Consider the following 21,053-nt stretch of genomic DNA (forward strand, 5'->3'; position numbering starts at 1 on the left):
TCCCCCATCAAACGCTCCCAGGACAGGGACAGCACACAGTTAGATACTGAGATAATTGCGGTGTATTTGGGGTGAGGGTGCCTCATCAGTTCAGCTGACGTCAGATTGTGAAAAGCCAGGGAGAGTTCAGAGTCTGTTACTGCTCAGTTGGATCTTGGTTGAGCCACCACCAAACCTGAGATAATCTTCAGTGTAGTGTCTCCATTGAGTGCGTGCAGTCCTGAGACACTCAGTGAGGACAGAGTAGGGTGAGAGCTGAGGGCCTGCAGTGAGGTCTCTCTGAGGTCCAAATTATCCAGGTACAGGGTCTGTAGAACTGGCAGATCCTTCAGCGCCGACACATCACACACCTGGAGGTGGAGAGAAAGAGAGAGAGAGAGAGAGAGAGAGAGAGAGAGAGAGAAATAGCAGCACATGGAACTGGGCACATATTAATGCAACCTCCCAGCCCTGTACCAATACACAGGGACAAACACACAACATAGGAGACATGCAGTACTTTACATCACACATACCCACCTCGTACCCACACATCCACCACCCACACAAACCCAACAGCCATCCACACCCACCCACACACACCCACCAACCCCCACACGCAACCCCCACACACAACCACCACCCCATATCCACCTATCAAATACACAGCCACTACCCACACACACCCATCCAACACAACCCCCACACCCATCCACCCCTCACCCAACACCCACTCTACAACCCACACCCACCAGCCCCCACACTCCACACCCACGCACACCCACCCACCCCATTCACACTTACTACCCACAGATCCCCTGAAATTCTCCCTGCCACACATACACCTCCCCGTACACATCCCCCCCCCCAGCCAAACCCAATCCCCATTTAACATTTTCAGGTTTTCATGAATGTGTACACAGATTACACACAGTATTTACCAGTGCTCCCTTCCCAACATTCATTTTGGAACGGTTTGCAAAGTGTTTCACACAGCATGTGATAAACAATCTTGACACTGCAGTGTACAAGGTAAAATAAGGAACTCTGACCAAAAGCTTGGTCAAAGAGATGGGATTTACAGAGCAACTGAAAGCACAAGACAGACCAGGGATAGGGTCAATATTGAGGTGGGCATTACAGAGTTTGGAGGTTAGGCAGTCAATAGCACAGGGGATGCTCAGGAGGCTGGAGGTGGCGCAGTGCAGACGATGCCAGGATTACAAGGGGTGACAGAGATAGGAACGGGAGAGGTCACAGGTCACACATACAGGTTTGACCCTCAAACCTCATTCCAAACTCCTGAGTGTGCCAACTGTCTGAGATGATCATAACTCTGCCCTTTTTTCACCAAAATAGACAGGAGGATGGGATGTGGTTTCCTCCAACAGTCCAAAAGAGTTACAAAGTATTGGAGGGTAATGAGGAGCTACAAACAGATCAGACTCAGTATGTGCCCTAACAGTGCTCCTGCGGAGACCGGGTCGGAGTGCAGCATTGTTGGTACAGACGCACTGACCTTGGTTTGTCTGAGGCTCAGGAACCGGAGCTGTTGGGCAGTTTTGGATAACACGGTCAGGGCTCTCTCCGTGATGCCAGTCTGATTCAGGCTGAGGTGAACGAGTGATGCACCAGCACACATCAGGTAATCCATCATACCTGAATCACTTACTTTGGTCTGGTCCAAGACCAGGTGAGAAAGACACTTCAGACCTTGAAAACAGAGAAATGTGGAACAAACTGTCAGGTACCCAAACATATCCTCACAAACACTGTACACTGGGTGACTATCACACTGGGATATACGCAAACACTGTACACTGGGAGAATATCACACTGGGATATACACAAACACTGTACACTGGGGGAATATCACACTGGGATATACACAAACACTGTACACTGGGTGACTATCACACAGGGATATACACAAACACTGTACACTGGGAGAATATCACACTGGGATATACACAAACACTGTACACTGGGGGAATATCACACTGGGATATACACAAACACTGTACACTGGGTGAATATCACACTGAGATATACACAAACACTGTACACTGGGGGAATATCACACTGAGATATACACAAACACTGTACACTGGGTGAATATCACACTGGGATATACACAAACACTGTACAGTGGGTGAATATCACACTGAGATATACACAAACACTGTACACTGGGAGAATATCACACTGGGATATACACAAACACTGTACAGTGGGTGAATATCACAGAGATATATACACACAAACACTGTAGAGTGGGTGAATATCACACTGGGATATACACACAAACACTGTACACCGTGAGAATATCACACTGGGATATACACAAACACTGAGATATACACAGATACTGTACACTGGGAGAATATCACACTGGGATATACACAAACACTGTACACTGGGATAAACACAAACACTGTACAGTGGGTGGATATCACACTGGGATATACACAAACACTGTACACCGTGAGAATATCACACTGAGATATACACAAACACTGTACAGTGGGTGAATATCACACTGGGATATACACAAACACTGTACAGTGGGTGAATATCACACTGAAATATACACAAACACTGTACACTGGGAGAATATCACACTGGGATATACACAAACACTGTACACTGGGTGAATATCACACTGGGATAAACACAAACACTGTACAGTGGGTGGATATCACACTGAGATATACACAAATACTGTACACTGGGAGAATATCGCACTGGGATATACACAACCACTGTACACCGTGAGAATATCACACTGAGATATACACAAATACTGTACACTGGGAGAATATCACACTGGGATATACACAAACACTGTACACTGGGAGAATATAACACTGGGATATACACAACCACTGTACACCGTGAGAATATCACACTGGGATATACACAACCACTGTACACTGTGAGAATATAACACTGGGATATACACAACCACTGTACACCGTGAGAATATCACACTGGGATATACACAAACACTGTACACTGGGTGAATATCACACTGAGATATACCCCCCTGGTGCTCACCTTCCACCCTACCAACCTTCGCATAAACCAAATCATCCGCCGACATTTCCGCCACCTCCAAACAGACCCCACCACCAGGGATATATTTCCCTCCCCATGTCTTTCTGCCTTCCACAAAGACCGTTCCCTCCGTGACTACCTGGTCAGGTCCACACCCCCCAACAACCCACCCTCCCATTCTGGCACTTTCCCCTGCCACCGCAGGAACTGTAAAACCTGCGCCCACACCTCCTCCCTCACCTCTATCCAAGGCCCTAAAGGAGCCTTCCACATCCATCAAAGTTTTACTTGCACATACACTAATATCATTTATTGTATCCGTTGCTCCCGATGCGGTCTCCTCTACATTGGGGAGACTGGGCGCCTCCTAGCAGAGCGCTTTAGGGAACATCTCCGGGACACCCGCACCAATCAACCAAACCGCCCCGTGGCCCTCCTTCACCGCCGCTCCCTCACCACCAGACGCCTGGAGGAAGAACGCCTCATCTTCCGCCTCGGAACACTTCAACCCCAAGGCATCAATGTGGACTTCAACAGTTTCCTCATTTCCCCTTCCCCCACCTCACCCTAGTTCTAAACTTCCAGCTCAGTAACTGTCTCCTTGACTTGTCCGGACTTGTCCTACCTGTCTATCTCCTTTTCCACCTATCCACTCCACCCTCTCCTCCCTGACCTATCACCTTCATCCCCTCCCCCACTCACCCATTGTACTCTATGCTACTCTCTCCCCACCCCCACCCTCCTCTAGCTTATCTCTCCACGTTTCAGGCTCACTGCCTTCATTCCTGATGAAGGGCTTTTGCCCGAAACGTCAATTTCGAAGCTACTTGGATGCTGCCTGAACTGCTGTGCTCTTCCAGCACCACTAATCCAGAATATACACAAACACTGTACACTGGGTGAATATCACATCGAACAAAGAAGATGCTGATGTTAATTCCAAATTCTGCCTCGTGTTTGAACCCTGACAGCAGTTTCCCAGGGATAGATTAATGAACTAGCCTCAGCCTCCCACCCTGTTGGCACCGCCCCCCCCCCCCCCCCGACTCCTGCCGTCCTGAATCGCTGGCCATCTGAAGATATGCTGTCCCACTGGTGGAAGGGAATTCCTCCCCCCACTGCCATCTTGAGAAATCTCTCTGGAGCAGTCAAGAACAGTTTCCTGTGAAACATTTGATCAAACTGAGGCCAAGATGGAGAACCTTGTGCTGGAATTGAGAAGCAGATGGTATGGTGCTGCTGCTGCTTAAATCAGAATGTACCTCTCCGGTTCGCATCAGATTCCAGCGTAACTGACCACATCCCACAGATAGGGGAGCTCCTCACATTCTGGTCCCAGCTCAGTGGGAGGAGACCACAGGATTTTGCTGCAGAGCACGGATAGGGAACCAATGCCCAGAGAGCGAGCGAGAGACACAGAGAGGGGAAGGGAGACCACAGAGAGAGAGCAAGAGATCCAGAGCAGGAACAGGGAACAAGTGCCCAGAGAGAGAGGTATCCAGAACAGGAACAGGGAACAACTGCCCAGAGAGAGGTATCCAGAACAGGGGGCAAGGAGTCAGTGTAGAGTGGCAGAGATATTGCCTTTCCGTAGATTAAGGGTGCCAATAAAGTGGAACTAATGTTTACTGTCTGTCCCCTCAGTGCCATCCTTACTGCAGTGTGCTCACATCAGCCCCTCTGCCTCCCGACATCCTGCTCCCAGGGAATGACCTTCACTAGGCCATTACTGCATCCCTGCTTAAAACCGCGCCACGTCCATCCCTCATACTGGGCCCCCAGAGATGTCCTTGTGCCCTCTTTGAGACCAGCACTGCGTCTGCCCCCATGTAAGGAGGCCCAGAATAAAACCTTAGGCTGATGGTGACCCACAAGGCCAGCATAGTTAGATACCCCGAGGCTGTGGGACTTGGAGACTGACCCTTCAGGCTGCACAGACAGCGATCAGTCAGCTTCACACAGGCTGCCAGGTTCAGCTGCTGCAGTCTTTGTAAACTCGAAACCACCTCCAGGCCGGAATCTAGAACACACAGAAACACAGAGGGAGAGAGGCAGTTCCATTAATCCAGCAGTGGCGAGCTCCATCCTCTCATCAGCTCAACAACAACCACGAGCACATAATCCACATCCCAGTCTCAGTAGTTGAGGGAGCACCACACTGTCGGAGGGTCAGTGCTGAGGGAGCACTGCACTGTCAGAGGGTCAGTGCTGAGGGAGCTCCGCACTGTCGGAGGGTCAGTGCTGAGGGAGCGCCGCACTGTCGGAGGGTCAGTGCTGAGGGAGTTCCGCACTGTCGGAGGGTCAGTGCTGAGGGAGTTCCGCACTGTCGGAGGGTCAGTGCTGAGGTAGCGCTGCACTGTCGGAGGGTCAGTGCTGAGGGAGTTCCGCACTGTCAGAGGGTTAGTGCAGAGGGAGTGGGCACTGTCGGAGAGTCAGTGCTGACAGGGTGCCACACTGTCTGAGGGTCAGTGCTGAGGGAGTGCCGCACTGTCGGAGGATCAGTGCTGAGGGAGCGCCGCACTGTCGGATGGTCATTGCTGAGGGAGTTCCGCACTGTCGTAGGGTCAGTGCTGAGGGAGTTCCGCACTGTTGGATGGTCATTGTTGAGGGAGCACCGCACTGTCGGAGGGTTAGTGCTGAGGGAGCACCGCACTGTCGGAGGGTCAGTGCTGAGGGAGCACTGCACTGTCGGAGGGTCAGTGCTGAGGGAGCACCGCACTGTCGGAGGGTCAGTGCTGAGGGAACACCGCACTGTCGGAGGGTCAGTGCTGAGGGAACACCGCACTGTCGGAGGGTCAGTGCTGAGGGAACACCGCACTGTCGGAGGGTCAGTGCTGAGGGAACACCGCACTGTCGGAGGGTCAGTGCTGAGGTAGCGCAGCACTGTCGGAGGGTCGGTGCTGAGGGAGTGCCACACTGTCAGAGGGTCAGTGCTGAGGGAGCTCCGCACTGTCGAAGGGTCAGTGCTGAGGGAGCACCGTACTGTCAGAGGGTCAGTGCTGAGGTAGCGCAGCACTGTTGGAGGGTTAGTGCTGAGGGAGTGCCACACTGTCGGAAGGTCAGTGCTGAGGGAGCGCCGCACTGTCGGATGGTCATTGTTGAGGGAGCACTGCACTGTCGGAGGGTCAGTGCTGAGGGAGCTCCGCACTGTCGGAGGGTCAGTGCTGAGGGAGTGCCACAATGTCGGATGGTCAACGCTGAGGGAGTGCCGCACTGTCAGAGGGTCAGTGCTGAGTAAGTACTGCCCCTCAAGTACACTGTGGTGGAAAGGTCTCGGAGAATGACTTCCCCAGGCTTTAATGCAGCTCTCAGCAGGTAGTCCTACATCTTGGAATGTGTCAATCTGCAACACTGGCTCGCGGTCAGCCCTTTGCTCTACAAGACCACGAAGGCTCGCAGAGACCAAAGAGCCTTTTTCACTGAGTCTTCCTAGAGCAATCGATGTTTGCCTCAACATCAGGGAACAGCCTGTAGCGTAGAGACCTGTCTCACTGAAATGTTCAAAACACATCTCACTCTCCAGCCAGTCTTGCAAAGTCACATTACAGCAGAGATTTAAGACAAGCCCTGTAGCACTGGGACCATCTCCAGGGCAGTGTGTGGAAGAACCAAGAGTCTAGGCAAGTATGGACTGACAGGAAGTACTCCTCTCTCCACCAGACAGGCCCTTTCTTGGTCCTGCGATGGCCTGATCAAGTCGATGTTTCACTGGATTGTGAGAGACTCATCAAACAGCTCTCAGGCCAGTCACAGCTGAGCTCATCACAATGTCTCAGTGTAAATGGGAAATAACCAGGTACCAGCATCCTGACACACGCTGGGTAATTACAGCCCCTTTCCCATCCTGATGTGTTGGATCAATGGAGTAAACAAGTAAACTAATGCTCCAACACAATGACATCTGGGGCTCCCTGGAAATATTGAAGCTGCAGTATATCTCCCAGGTTCTACGTGGCAGCACCAAGCTGTCAACTCCAACACACCATTCCCAGCAATTACAGGGATTTCTGGAGCAAGAGGAGTCATGAGAGGACTGCAGGTCAAACTGGTCTCTATGGCTATTCATGACTCTGAAAAGCATAACGGAGCTTAATCAACAGTGCTAGTTGAACCCACTAGAACAGCATTTATTTCCCATTTCAATAAGCACTTCAGAGTGAACCACATTGCTGTGGATCTGGAGTGACATGTGGGTTGGCATTAGTCAAACAGATGGGTTTTTCCACAATCGATGACAGTTATTAGATTCTAATCTAGAAGCAAAATTAATTCCAGACTTTTGGTGAATTCAAAATCCATCAATGGCAGGATTTGAACCTGGGGTCCCTAGAACATTACCTGGGACTCTGGATTAACAGTCCAGCGTTATTTCCACTAGGTCATCACCTCCCCTCATTACCTACATGCCCAGAGAATTAACTTGGACCACTGGATCTCGACCCTAGAGATCTCAGCCCATTGTTAACATGCCCCTGTGGGACAGGAAGCAGACAGTGGGTACAAGGAGCTGTGGAAGAGTCGAGATTTGGAGCACCACCTGTAATGAGGGGACAGGACGTGAGGCTGAGCTGCTTGAGGGACTGGAAGGAGCGTAGCTGCCGAAGCAGGTCATTGGTAGCATACGGGTAGCAGTTGAGGACGAGTTTCTGGATCTGGCATCCAAAAAAGAGTTCAATGGATTTGGGCCGGAGCAATCGCTGGTGAACCATGTGCAGGAGGAGGTGTTCAGCAAGCTCAGGAGTTAAACAGGCCAGGCTCCGACTGTACTGCATACTGGGAGCTGCACAAACACAACAAAACAACAGTGAAACAAGTGGCACTCATTGTAACACACATCAAACATAACATAGAACTCATTTCAAGCAGGAGATCATGTACTGCCCTTCCTACTCTCTATTTAACAACATACTGTCCTGTCCTGGGGGTGTTCAATAGGGATAGTGTGGAGAGAGCTTCACTCTCTATCTAACATCGTGCTGGCCACCTCCTGGGAGTGCTTGATAGGGGCAGAGAGCTTTATTTTGCTTCTAGATTGAGGAAGATTTTGTAGAAATGTTCAAAATCTTCAGTGGTGATGACCCACTAGCAGGAAGGCAGTAACCAGAGAGAGAAGGTGACAGTCATGTGAAACCAATATGATGGGAACAGCAAAGCTGTGATTTGGGATGTGCTACCTGAGAGGATGGTGGAGGCAGATTCAGTTACAGCTTTTACATGACAGCAGGATAAACATGATAAATATGAGAAGGAAAATACATGCAAGGTTCCAGAGAAAAGCAGGGGAGTGTGACTAACTGGGGAGGCACATATGCCGAATGATCTTCATGATGAAGAAACATAAAAACCATACATCGTAAACATCACTCAGCCGCGTGAACATCTCTAGAAAATGTTCCCACGCTGCCCCAATACTGGGAGGACAGGATCAGAGCATGGTGTAGAGTCAAGCCTCCTACTCTTTTAAACTGAAAGGAAAGCTCTCCCTACTCTTAAAATTAAAGTAAAGCTGCCTCAACAGGGTCTCCATCAGGGTTACAGAGGGGAAAGTACCCCCTACTCTCTTAAACTGACAGGAAAGCTCTCTCTACTCTTATATACAAGACAGCATGAAGCAGACTGCACCATTTTGGATCATTGCTGATTATCTAAAGCACTTGTCTACAGTATCTCCAATACCCTCAATGTCAATTTCCAGAAATGTCTTGTTCTTTTCATTCATTCATGTGATGTGGGTATCGCTGGATGAGTCCATCCATAATTACCCTCAAGGAGATGGTGTGCTGCCTTCTTAACCCGCTATAGACCCACAATGACCTTAGGGAGGGAGTTCCAGGATTTTAACCCAGTGACAGTGAAGAAACGGCAATATATTCCCAAGTCAGGATGGTGAGAGGCTTGGAGGGGAATTTGCAGGGGATGGTGTTCCCATGCATCGGCTGCCTTTGTCCCTCTTGGTGGAAGTGGTCCTGGGTTTGGAAGCTGCTGTCTGAGGAGCTATGTGGGTCACTAATGTTCTTTAAAGGGGGGATTGTACCACCCGTACCTACACATGACTCCAGACCCACAGCAATGTCATAGACTTTTAACAGACCTCTAGACAATTAGAGGCAGGAAATAAAGGATAGCTCAGCCAATGATACCATACCCCATCCTGCTCTCTCTATGGCAAGTATATTCTTCCTCAGAAAGAGCCCATACGGTGCAGGGAAAGTGTCTGCATCTCTGGAAACTCTGTTCTTTCATCTGGACTGCTTGGAATTCTGCCTTCTCAACAATATTTCCCATACTGATCCTATTGGAGCCTTACCATCATTTATATTTTACATTCTACTTTCTGTTACCTTTATTTCCCTTCAGTCTGGGAGCAAACTTCAATCCAAGCTCACCCTTCAGTTCCTAGCCCCTGCCAATCGAGTTCAAACCTTCGCCAACAGCACCAGCAAATCTGAGAGAATATTAGTTCTGCTCCTGCCAAGATGAACATGTCCACCTTTCATAGATACCTCCTGCCCCTCCATGTCGAGGTCCCTCCTCCCATAGAACTGGTCCCAATGCCTCCAGCTTTGTGCAAATGTTTCTTTAACAAGTCTTCCACAACTTGACTATGACCCAGATTGTGAGCTATGACCTGCACTGTAACCTGTATCTCCCTATGACTTGAAAGCACCCTGAGATGAGTAATACACTGAATGGTGCCCTCTCACCCACCCACACGCACCTGTCATCAGCGCTATGGTGCATCTGGTCGCCATCTTGAACAGTGAGGGCACTGGTGTGGCCCGACATTGCTTCTTCTGAGAGGACGGTGTTGAGGGAGTGGCCTCGTGTTCCCCAGCTCTGTTCAGACGCTGCACAGCAGCCTGGCCAGCAACCGTTGGTAGGTCCCGCAGACTCTGGTCATCGTGATTAGCTGCCTCCTCTTGGGCATCCCTGGGCACAAAGACAACTGGCATCAGTACATCCTGGGGACACCGTGGCTTCACACTCTGGGGACAACATGACGACAGATCCTGGGGACACCGTGGCTTCACACCCTGGGGACAACATGACGACAGATCCTGGGAACACCGTGGCTTCACACCCTGGGGACAACATGACGACAGATCCTGGGAACCCCGTGGGTCCAGACCCCGGGGACCCCGTGGGTCCAGACCCCGGGGACCCCGTGGGTCCAGACCCCGGGGACCCCGTGGGTCCAGACCCCGGGGACCCCGTGGGTCCAGACCCCGGGGACCCCGTGGGTCCAGACCCCGGGGACCCCGTGGGTCCAGACCCCGGGGACCCCGTGGGTCCAGACCCCGGGGACCCCGTGGGTCCAGACCCCGGGGACCCCGTGGGTCCAGACCCCGGGGACCCCGTGGGTCCAGACCCCGGGGACCCCGTGGGTCCAGACCCCGGGGACCCCGTGGGTCCAGACCCCGGGGACCCCGTGGGTCCAGACCCCGGGGACCCCGTGGGTCCAGACCCCGGGGACCCCATGGGTCCAGACCTTGGGAACACCATGGTTTCATACCCTGGGCTCACAGTAGGTTCAATCCCAGGATCCCGATAAGTACCCAGCTTGAGGAGACAGTGAGAGGGAGAGTTGGACCTCAGTTTTGAATTGAGTCTTTTATTAGCGAGCTTTGAGAAGATTTGTAGCTCAGGTTGAGGTTCAGGATGTAGGTTTGCTTGCTAGGCTGGAAGGTTCATTTTCAGACATTTCGTCACCATACTAGGTAACATCTTCCAGAGGCTCACTGATGATGTTACCTAGTATGGTGACAAAACCTCTGAAAATGACCCTTCCAGCTCAGTAAGCAGACCTACATCCTGAGTCTTTCATTCCCACGATAGACCACTGATAAAGCTCATTTCTCACTTATCTACATGGGAAATTTACACAAGGAAATGTAACACTTTTAATTTCAGGCTTCAATATTCCATCAAACACTCCCAGGACAGGAACAGCATGGTGTTAAATCCAGAGTAAACGCCCTCTCCCTGTTCCAGTCAAACTCTCCCAGATCAAGTACGGCACAAGTTAAATCCAGAGTAAAGCTCCCTCTACCCTGTCAGCACGGGGTTAGATACAGAGTAAAGTTCCCTCAACACTGTCCCCATCAAACACCCCAGGATAGGGACAGTACAGGGTTAGATACAGAGTAAAGCTCCCTCTACCCTGTCCCCTTTTGGCAATGGTGCTGATCTGGTGCAGAGTCTCTTCTCCAAATCACTTTGCCCTGCGTGATGTCAGATTGTGTTTAAGGGGGTCTGCCCTGAAGCATTTTGGGATGTTTTTGCATCATTATTGGGACTGTCTAAATACAGCGTAAGTTGACTAAAGGGAAAGCCCTGATTTTCCCTTGCACCCACCTGAGACGATTGCCCTGATTGGGCCACTGGTATCGAGGTTGAAATCCACTGCGAATTCGGTCTCCATTTTGGCGAAAGATAACTTCTGGGTCAAAGGCTAGGAACAAGATTAAAGAAAATTTTGGTTCTGGTCTAATTTGATCTTACTTTGACAAGACACTTGACTCCATTTTCTAAACCAATCACAGGCACACTGGAGACCGTGAGAATGTCACATTACAAGAAAAGCATGATGCAGGTTAAACGGAGATCCACCTCTCTCTCTCATTGTCTCCTCAAACTGGGTCCTTACTAGGATTCCGGGCTCTCAACCCACCAGGATCCAGGATCTGAACCTATTTGAACCTACTCCATCATTCAATAACATTCTGGATAATCTGATTACTCCCATCAAACCCCAGTTTCCTTTCACCCTCTTACTGACCAACATTCTGTGCCCCTCACAGCACCAGGGACCCGGGTTCAATTCCCACCTCGGGTGACTGTCTGTGTGGTGTTTACACATTCTCCCCGTGTCTGCGTGGGTTTCCTCTGGGTGCTCCGGTTTCCTCCCACAGTTCAAAGATTTCCAGATTAGGTGGAATGACCATGATAAATTGCTGCCCAAATTTTCAAAGAAATGTAGCTAATTAGTCAAAAACGATTTACCCTTCATAACACCATCTTGACAACGATAACAGGAAGTTAACCGGTCTGTCGTTTCCTGCCTCCCTCCTTTCTTCAGTAAGTTCTTAGTCTTTTCATTTATGTTTTTTAAATCCACTGAAAGCTTCCTGCATCAGGGAATTTTGGAATATTATAACCAATGGATGTCGTCTCTCTGCTGCCACTTCAAATTTAGCATCACATCCACAGCTTATAGTAATAAGCTTTAATGTAACTAAAGATCCTGCAGTTCTTTACAGGAATATTACAAAGCAAAATGCAACCCTGAGCCACACGAGGAGATGCTGGAAAAGCACAGCAGGTCAGGCAACATCCAAGGAGCAGGGGAATTGACGTTTTGGGCATGAGCCCTTCTTCAGGAAAGAGGGCTCATGCCCGAAACGTCAATTCTCCTGCTCCCTGGATGCTGCCTGAGCTGCTGCGCTTTTCCAGCAACACATTTGCAGCTCTGATCTCCAGCATCTGCAGTCCTCACTTTCTCCACACAAGGAAATGTTTGGGCAGATGCCAAACAGGGAAGCTTCAAGGAACATCCTAAATGGGGAGAGAGAAGCAGAGAGGTTTGAGAAAGAACTCCAGAGTTTATGGTCTGGGCATGGCTACTAACAGTGGACTGATTAAAATCGGAGATGTGCATGAGGCCAGAAATGGGTGTGTCTTCTTTATTGCTTTCATTTCTCTGAGGTGTGGCGGTGTGTACTGGGTAACTCTCTGGATTGGCAATCCAGGCCATGAGAGCTTAAATTCCACTGTGTACAATTTGAGATTCTTAATTCAATTAAAAATAAACCTGGTAATTAAAACACTAGGATCAGGAACAGTAGTAATGAAGCTGTCTGATTGTAACACAAATCTAATTCACTAATAGGCTTTTAGGGAAGGAACTTGCTGACTCTGTAGCTGACAGGAGTCCTGGCTGACTATGAAAAGCCCCCTTGAATGACCGAGCAAAACCCATTGCTGCATCAACCCTCTTAACTGAAGAAGGTTTACCACTGCCTCCTCAGGCCACCTTCTATTGCCCTTTCACAGGATGTGGGCCTTACTAGCATTTGGAATGGATTGCTAGACCAAATCATTGGCAGAAACCCTCAACCCGTTAAAAGGAAACCTGGGTCGGCCCCTGAAGCGCTAGGCTACAGTCTGTTGAGTACAGCTGGCAGGTGGGGCTAGAAAGGAGGGCTAGTCTATTCAGATCAACTGAAGGGCCTTTATTTGTGCTGAACATTTTCATGGGGATATTCCCTTCCCGAAAGAACATGAATACATCAGCTGGGGTTTTACAACGATCACCTGAGCTTTATATTCCACCTTTATTAATTAAATTCAAAATCCAGCAGTTGCCATAGTGAGACTGGAATGCAGAACCACCAAGCATTAAGCTGACCCTCTGGATTGTTACACCACCACATACTCAGGAACGGTGTGCAGGAAAGGTCAGCCCATCCCAACAATTAACATTCGGTGTGTATGAAACCCAGAATCAAACATTCCACTTTCTTGTCCCTCCCACTTCAGTTCGATCTGTAACGGTCAATGTTTCTGACTCTCTGTCATCAGAAGGTGCTGACACATAATCTCATTCGGTTGTCTCTGCCTCCTACTTGTCCACTCTGCAAATCTGCTCAGCTAACTGGAAGCCGTGAGTCATTAATGTCCCACGTAAAGCTGGTTGACTGACCAGGAGGAATGAGCTGATCCTCTGAGATGACGTTGTCCACTTGTCCGACATTCTGATCAGCCTTTCCATCATCGACGTTCAGGAATTCTCTCTGGTCACCTGCAGCCAGCTTCCATCCTCGACCTGTACAGAAACAAACACTGATCAGGGCACAGAGCCCAGCGTGTCACAGAGTGACAACACGGAATGGACTGTAATGCACTTTGGAATCAAATCCCTTCAGAATCACCTTCCTGAACTGTGGGGGACACTGTAGACGCAGCTTGACTAACAGTTCAAAACAATCAAAGGAGCTTTACTCTGGAAGCCCATTCTTTCCCTGTCCTTGGAGTGTTTGATGCTGCCAGTGCAGATGGAGCTTCACTTTCAGTTTAAAGTGTAGGTGGACTCTTAATCTAAACCCATGCTGTCCCTGTCCTGGGAGTGTTTGATGGGGATAGTGTAGAGGATGATTTCCTCTGTATCTAACCCCGTGCTGTCCCTGTCCTGGGAGTGTTTGATGGGGATAGTGTAGAGGATGATTTCCTCTGTATCTAACCCCGTGCTGTCCCTGTCCTGGGAGTGTTTGATGGGGATAGTGTAGCGGATGATTTCCTCTGTATCTAACCCCGTGCTGTCCCTGTCCTGGGAGTGTTTGATGGGGGGACAGTGTAGAGGATGATTTCCTCTGTATCTAACCCTGTGCTGTCCCTGTCCTGGGAGTGTTTGATGGGGACAGTGTAGAGGGAGCTTTCCTCTGTATCTAACCCCGTGCTGTCCCTGTCCTGGGAGTGTTTGATGGGGATAGTGTAGAGGATGATTTCCTCTGTATCTAACCCCGTGCTGTCCCTGTCCTGGGAGTGTTTGATGGGGATAGTGTAGAGGATGATTTCCTCTGTATCTAACCCCGTGCTGTCCCTGTCCTGGGTAATTTCCTCAGTAAATAGAGTTGTGTTTGATGCTGATAATTTGTTCCTGGGCTCCTTGGCTTTAATAATATTCTGTGCAGAATTTGCTGACAATTTATTTATTGCTGAGGGCAGGGCCCTGACCCTCTTCCCTGAAACAGATCATGTATAAAAGCCATCATGGATTCCCAGAGCCCCTTACCCCAGAAATGTGCTGGTCTTGATGGACACTCCGCTGGTGCTGTTATCCCGGTGTTCCGGAGGTCGAGCTGCTGCTCCAGTCCTGGAGTGGGCTGTGGGTTCTCCAGCCTAGGGGTGTCCTGTGTTGTTGCGCACCCCAAGGCTTCTCCCCGGCCCCAGGAATGCAGGGCACCTTTCCTCGACAGGCCATGCTGCTGGCTCTCTGGCAGAGTCGGGGCAGTCTGCACACTGTGATTGGACACTGGGATTCCGGCACTGGGAACACTGGCTGCTGTCAGTGTGTAGGAACCTGGTGGCAGGTTTGGCTGCAGTGGAGCTCTCTGCTGCTCATCCTGCACACACAGAGTGGCATTCGGGCTCAGTCCTAAAGCTCCCAGTGTACAGCCCAGGTCCTTGTCCGTGAAATGCCTCTTTGGGAAACCCTGTAGTAGAACAATATTCCGAAGGTTGGGGTATTCCTGTGTGACGTAGTCCTTCACACTCTGCAGTGTATCATCCTGTCGGAATCGCTCCCGGAACGTGTGTCCGGATGGAAGCCTGATCTGAAGGAAGGAATGGCAAAGTGAACGTATGAATTACAGGACAAGGCCACTCAGCCCCTCAAGCCTGTTTTATCATTTAAAACGATCATAGCTGACTGCATCAGTTCACAATCCCACATTCCCACAATAAACTGAATCCAGAAACAATTCAGCCTCAAACTGGAAGAGTAAAGAGAATAATCACCAAAAAGTCAAACAGGAAAAACCTGTTTAAGCAAAGAGAATGAGAGAGTGATGCATTAAATGTAGTCTTTGACAAGATTCTGCCCAGGACACTGATGGCGAAGGTAAGAGCCTGTGGGATCCAAGAAAATGTGGTTGAGTGGCAGGAAGCAGAGGGGGATGGTAGCTGGGTGTTTCTGAATGAAAGCCTGTGTCTTGTGGGGTTCCGCAGGGATTGGGCCCCTGCAATTTGTGATTTATGTAAATGATTTAAAGTTGAATGTGTGAGGGATGATCAGTACATTCGTGATGGCATGATTATTGATGGGAATACTGAGGAGGATATAGATAGGCTGATCAGTGGCAAATGGAATTGAATCCAAATAAATTTGCGCAGGAACAACAAGGCAAAGGAATACATCATGAACAATCGGACTCTAAGAAGCACTGAGGATCAGAGAGACCTTGGTGTGCATGTCTTAAAGCAGCAGGACAGGTAACAACGTGGTTAAGACAGCATCTGGGATACTTACCTTTATTATCTGAGGCACAGAGTCGAAGAGCAGGAATTGTATGAAACACTGGTTAGACCACAGCTAGAGTACTGTGTGTAGTTCTGGAATCCATATTATAGGAGGGATGCGATAGCACTGGAGAGGATACAGAGGAGATTTACCTGAGTTAGAGAGTTTCAGATATGAAGAGAGATTGGACAGACTGGAGCTGTTCCCCTTGGAGCAAAGGAGATTGAGGGGGAAATGTCTGCGATGTATAAAATGCAGGAAGGAACCTTCCCCTGGATGGTGGGATCAATGACTGAGACATAGTGAGTGGCAGGAGGTTTGGAGGCAGATGTGTGGAAAAGTGCTTTCCCCCAGAAAGTGGTGCGGATATCTGCCTGTAAGGGTGGGAGAGGCAGGAACCCTCATCACATTGAAGTGGTATACGGATGTGCACTTGTGACATGAAGGCATACACAGCTATAGGCCAAATGCTAATGGGATTAGTTGAGGGAATGCTTTTTAACTGGCACACATTTTTCTGTGCTGTAGACCTCTCTGAGTCTATGATTCTATGAATCACTCCCAGAAGGTTTATGGTGCACGGGCATTCATTAGTCAGGACATTGCGTATAGAAATTGGAAAGTTATGTTGCAGTTGTACAGGGCATTGGTGAGACCGCACTTGGAGTATTGTGCTCAGTTTTGGTCACCTTGCTATAGAAAGCATGTTATTAAATGGAAAAGAGTGCAGGACTCAAGGGACTGAGTTATCGAGAGAGGTTGGACAAGCTAGGTCCTTTTCTCTTTACAGCATTTGAGACTCAGTCTTTTTCCCAGGGTTGGGTTCTCAAGGACTAAAGAGCATTGGTTTAAGGTGAGAGGGGAAAGAACAAAAGGGAACCTGAGGGATAATGGTTTTACACACAGGGTGGTACACATATGGAACGAGCTGCCAGCGGAAATGGTTGAGGCAGGTACATTAACAACATTTAGCAACATTTAAAAGGTATTTGGACAATACTTGGGATAGGAAAGGATAAGAAGGATATGGGTCAAGTGCAAGGAAATGGGGTTTTTAGATTAGATTGGATTCCCTACAGTGTGGAGACAGGCCCTTCAGCCCAACCAGTCCACAACAACCCTCCAAACAGTAACCCACCCAGACCCATTTCCCTCTGACTAATGCACCTAACACTATGGGTAATTTAGCATGGCCAATTCACCTGCACATCTTTGGACTGTGGGAGGAAAGAGGAGCACCCGGAGGAAACCCACACAGACACGGGGAGAATGTGCAAACTCCACACTGACAGTCACCCGAGGTTGGAATTGAACCTGGGACCCCGGTGCTGTGAGGTAGCAGTGCTAACCACTGGGCCACCGTGCAGCCCTAACAGGCACAGCAAAGAGTGTGGATGGACATTTTGGTCGGCAGAGAGTCAGGAGTCGGGCCTCCATTTTGAACAGAGCAGTGAGGGCTGCTGGGAAGGGTTTAAGTGGGTGAGCTCTAAATCCGAGACCCTACACCGTAGGGCCTCCCTCCCACCCTCCTCCTCTAACCTTACTAAGAGTCTGTTAACTCGGTAAGTTTTCAGGTTTCTTTTTCGTTCCCTTCCCTTGTTTAATCCTGTGCGGACTTTCAGAGTAGCGGGATATAGATGTTAGGGCAGTTGCATGTTCCTCCTGCAGAATGTGGCAGGTGAGAGACACTTCCCATGTCTCTGCTGACTACATCTGCGGGAAGTGCACCCAACTCCAGCTCCTCGAAAACCGAGTTAGGGAACTGGAGCTGGAGCTGGATGAACTACGGATCATCCGGGAGGCTGAGGGGGAAATTGAGAGGATGTACAGGGAGGTGGTCACTCCCTAGACACAGGATAAGGACAGCTGGGTTACTGTCAGGGGGAGGAAAGGGAACTGACGGTCAGAGCAGGGATCCCCTGTGGCCGTTCCCCTCAGCAATAAGTATACCGTTTTGGATACTGCTGGTGGGGACAGCCTACCAGGGGAAAGCCATAGTTGTCAGGTCTCGGGCACTAAGCCTGGCCCTGTGGCTCAGAAGGGAAGGGAGAAGAATAGAAAAGCACTAGTGGTAGGGGACTCAATAGTTAGACGGATTGACAGGAGATTTTGTGGTCAGGAATGGGACTCCCGGAAGGTTTGTTGCCTCCCTTTCCAGATGATGTTGGGAAAGTTGAAATCACCCATAACAACAACCCTGCTACATCTGCATTTTTCCAAAATCTGCCAGCCTATGAGATCTTCAATCCCCCTACTGATATTAGGGGGTCTGTAGAAAACCCCAAATGTTGTCCCAGGGTCCGGGATGTCGCCGATCGAGTTTACAAGATCTGAAGGGGGAGGGTGAGCAGCCAAAAATCGTGGTACATATTGGCACCAATGACATAGTCAGGAAAGGGATTGAGGATCTGAAAAGTGACTACAGAGAGTTAGGTTGGAAGCTGAAGAGCAGGACGAGTACAGTAGTGATCTCAGGTTTGCTACCGGTGCCACGAGATAGTGAGGTGAGGAACAGGCAGCGAATGCAGCTTAACATGTGGCTGCAAGGCTGGTGCAGGAGGGAGGGCTTCAGATACCGAGACCATTGGGATACCTTCTGGGGAAGGTGGGACCTGTACATGAAGGATGGGTTACACCAGAACTGGAGGGGCACAAATGTCCTGGGTGGGAGATCTGCTCGTGGGATTCGGGAGGGTTTAAACTAGTTTGGCAGGGGGGGTGGGAATCAGAGCCACATGTCTGAGAGGGGGTCAGTTGCAGATGGGGCAGTGACAGGATGTATTGAATCTATCAGGAAGGTTTCTCACGCGATGAAACAAAGGTATCGGTTAAAGTGTGTCTGCTTTAATGCAAGGAGTGTCCGAAATAAGAGTGATGAACTTCGAGCATGGATCAGTACTTGGGGCTACGATGTTGTGGCCATAACGGAGATGGGGGTTTCACAGGGGCAAGTTTGGTTGCTTGATGTTCCAGGGTTTAGAACATTTAAAAAGAACAGTAAGGGTGGAAAAAGAGGAGGGGTGTAGCATTGCTAATCAGAGAGTGCATCACAGCTAAAGAAACAAAGTTTGTTGAGGAAGGTTTGTCTACTGAGTCAGTTTGAATGGAAGTTAGGAACAGCAAGGGAACAGCCACCGCATTTGGGGTTTTCTACAGACCCCCTAATATCAGTAGGGGGATTGAAGATCTCATAGGCTGGTAGATTTTGGAAAAATGCAGATGTAGCAGGATTGTTGTTATGGGTGATTTCAACTTTCCCAACATCGACTGGAACCTCCTTAGTGCAGATGGTTTGGATGGAGCCATTTTTGTCAGGTGAGTTCAGGAGGGTTTCCTTACTCAGTATGTAGACAGGCCAACGAGGGGAGAGGCCATTTTGGATTTGGTGCTCTGCAACGAGCCAGGACAGGTGTTAGATCTCCCACTGGGAGAGCACTTTGGGGACAGTGACCACAACTGCCTCACATTTACCTTGGAGTGGGAAAGGAGCAGTTACGGAGGGAAGCTATTTAATTGGGGTCAAGGAAATTATGACGCTTTCATACAGGAGTTAGGAAGTACAGACTGGGAGCAATTGTTCCACAGAAAGGGCACAGCAGACATCTGGAGACTATTTAAGGAGCAGTTGTTGCAAGTGACGCACAAATTTGTTTCTCTGCGACAGGTAAGAAGGGGTAAGATTAAGGAACCTTGGATGACGAGAACAGGGAGCTTCTCGTCAAAAGGAAGAAGGCAGCTTATGTAAGGTGGAGCAAGCAAGGATCTAGCACAGCTTTAGAGGATTACAGACTTGCTAGAAAGGAGCTCAGAAATGGACTGAGAAGAGCCAGGAGGGGGCACGAAAAAGGCCTGGCAGGAAGGATTAGGGAGAACCCAAAGGCATTTTACTCCTACGTGAGGAATAATAGAATGATCAGGGAGAAGGTAGGGCCAATCAGGGATAGAGTAGGGAACTTATGTGTGGAGTCTGAGCAGATAGGGAAGCCCTAAGTGAGTTTTTTGCTTTGTTTTTCGCCAAGGAAAGGGAACTTGTTGGAAATGAAAACTTAGAGGAGCTGGGATACAGTCTTGACCAGATCAAGATTGATGAAGTTGATGTGCTGGAACCTTTGGAAAACATTAAGATTGATAAGTTCCCAGGGCCAGACCAGATTTATCCGAGGCTGCTCCAGAAAGCGAGAAAGGAGGTTGTGAAGCCGCTGGCGAAGCTCTTTGCCTCCTCACCCTCCATCGGAGTCATACCGGAGGATTGGAGGGAGGTGAATGGTGTTCCTCTTTTCAAGAAGGGTAATAGGGAAATCCCTGGCAATTACAGACCAGTCGGTCTTACGTCTGTGGTCAGCAAAGGTTTTGGAAAGAATTCTGAGGGATAGGACTTATGACTATTTGGCAAAGCATAGTGTGATTAAAGGCAGTCAGCATGGCTTTGTGAGGGGCAGGTCATGTCTCACAAATCTTAGAGTTCTTTGAGGAGGTGACAAGACAGGTCAACAAAGGTTGAGTAGTGGATGTGGTGTATATGGACTTCAGCAAGGCATTTGATTAGGTTCCCCATGGTAGGCTCATTCATAAGGTCAGGAGGTATGGGATACAGGGAGATTAGACTATCTAGATTCAGAATTGGCTGACTGACAGAAGGCAGAGAGTGGTTGTAGATGGGAAGTATTCTGCCTGGAGGTCAGTGTTGAGTGGGGTCCTGCAGGGCTCTGTTTTTGGGCCTCTGCTCTTTGTAGTTTTTATAAATGACTTGGATGAGGAGGTTGAGGGGTGGGTTAGTAGGTTTGCAGATGACACTAAGGTTGGAGGTGTCATTGATAGTATCGAGGGCTACGGCAGGCTGCAGCACGACGTCAGAGGTAGGTTCTTTATGCAGAGAGTTGTGAATGTATGGAATGTGTTGCCAGATGTGGTGGTGGAAGCAGAGTCATTGGGGACATTTAAGCGACTGCTGGACATGCACATGGATAACAGTGAGTTGAGGGGTGTGTAGGTTAAGTTA

The 21,053-nt window shown here is 49.4% G+C and overlaps 1 protein-coding gene across 3 annotated transcripts in view; it reads right to left on the minus strand.

The window, feature by feature from the left end:
• LOC140476836 (uncharacterized) overlaps nt 1–21,053 on the minus strand; it is a 63,861-nt gene that overhangs the window by 20,557 nt on the left and 22,251 nt on the right. For all 3 annotated transcript variants that reach the window (XM_072569649.1, XM_072569648.1, XM_072569650.1), the window contains exons 6-13: nt 14,828–15,368; nt 13,739–13,861; nt 11,392–11,488; nt 9,755–9,966; nt 7,574–7,816; nt 4,958–5,056; nt 1,499–1,692; nt 176–350 (exon numbers count right to left, since the gene is read on the minus strand). In XM_072569649.1, the coding sequence (XP_072425750.1) occupies nt 176–350; nt 1,499–1,692; nt 4,958–5,056; nt 7,574–7,816; nt 9,755–9,966; nt 11,392–11,488; nt 13,739–13,861; nt 14,828–15,368 (1,684 nt within the window). The remainder of the gene's footprint in view (nt 1–175; nt 351–1,498; nt 1,693–4,957; nt 5,057–7,573; nt 7,817–9,754; nt 9,967–11,391; nt 11,489–13,738; nt 13,862–14,827; nt 15,369–21,053) is intronic.

This window comes from Chiloscyllium punctatum, chromosome 5, assembly GCF_047496795.1.
Source record: "Chiloscyllium punctatum isolate Juve2018m chromosome 5, sChiPun1.3, whole genome shotgun sequence".
In the NCBI taxonomy this organism is placed as follows: Eukaryota; Metazoa; Chordata; class Chondrichthyes; order Orectolobiformes; family Hemiscylliidae; genus Chiloscyllium; species Chiloscyllium punctatum.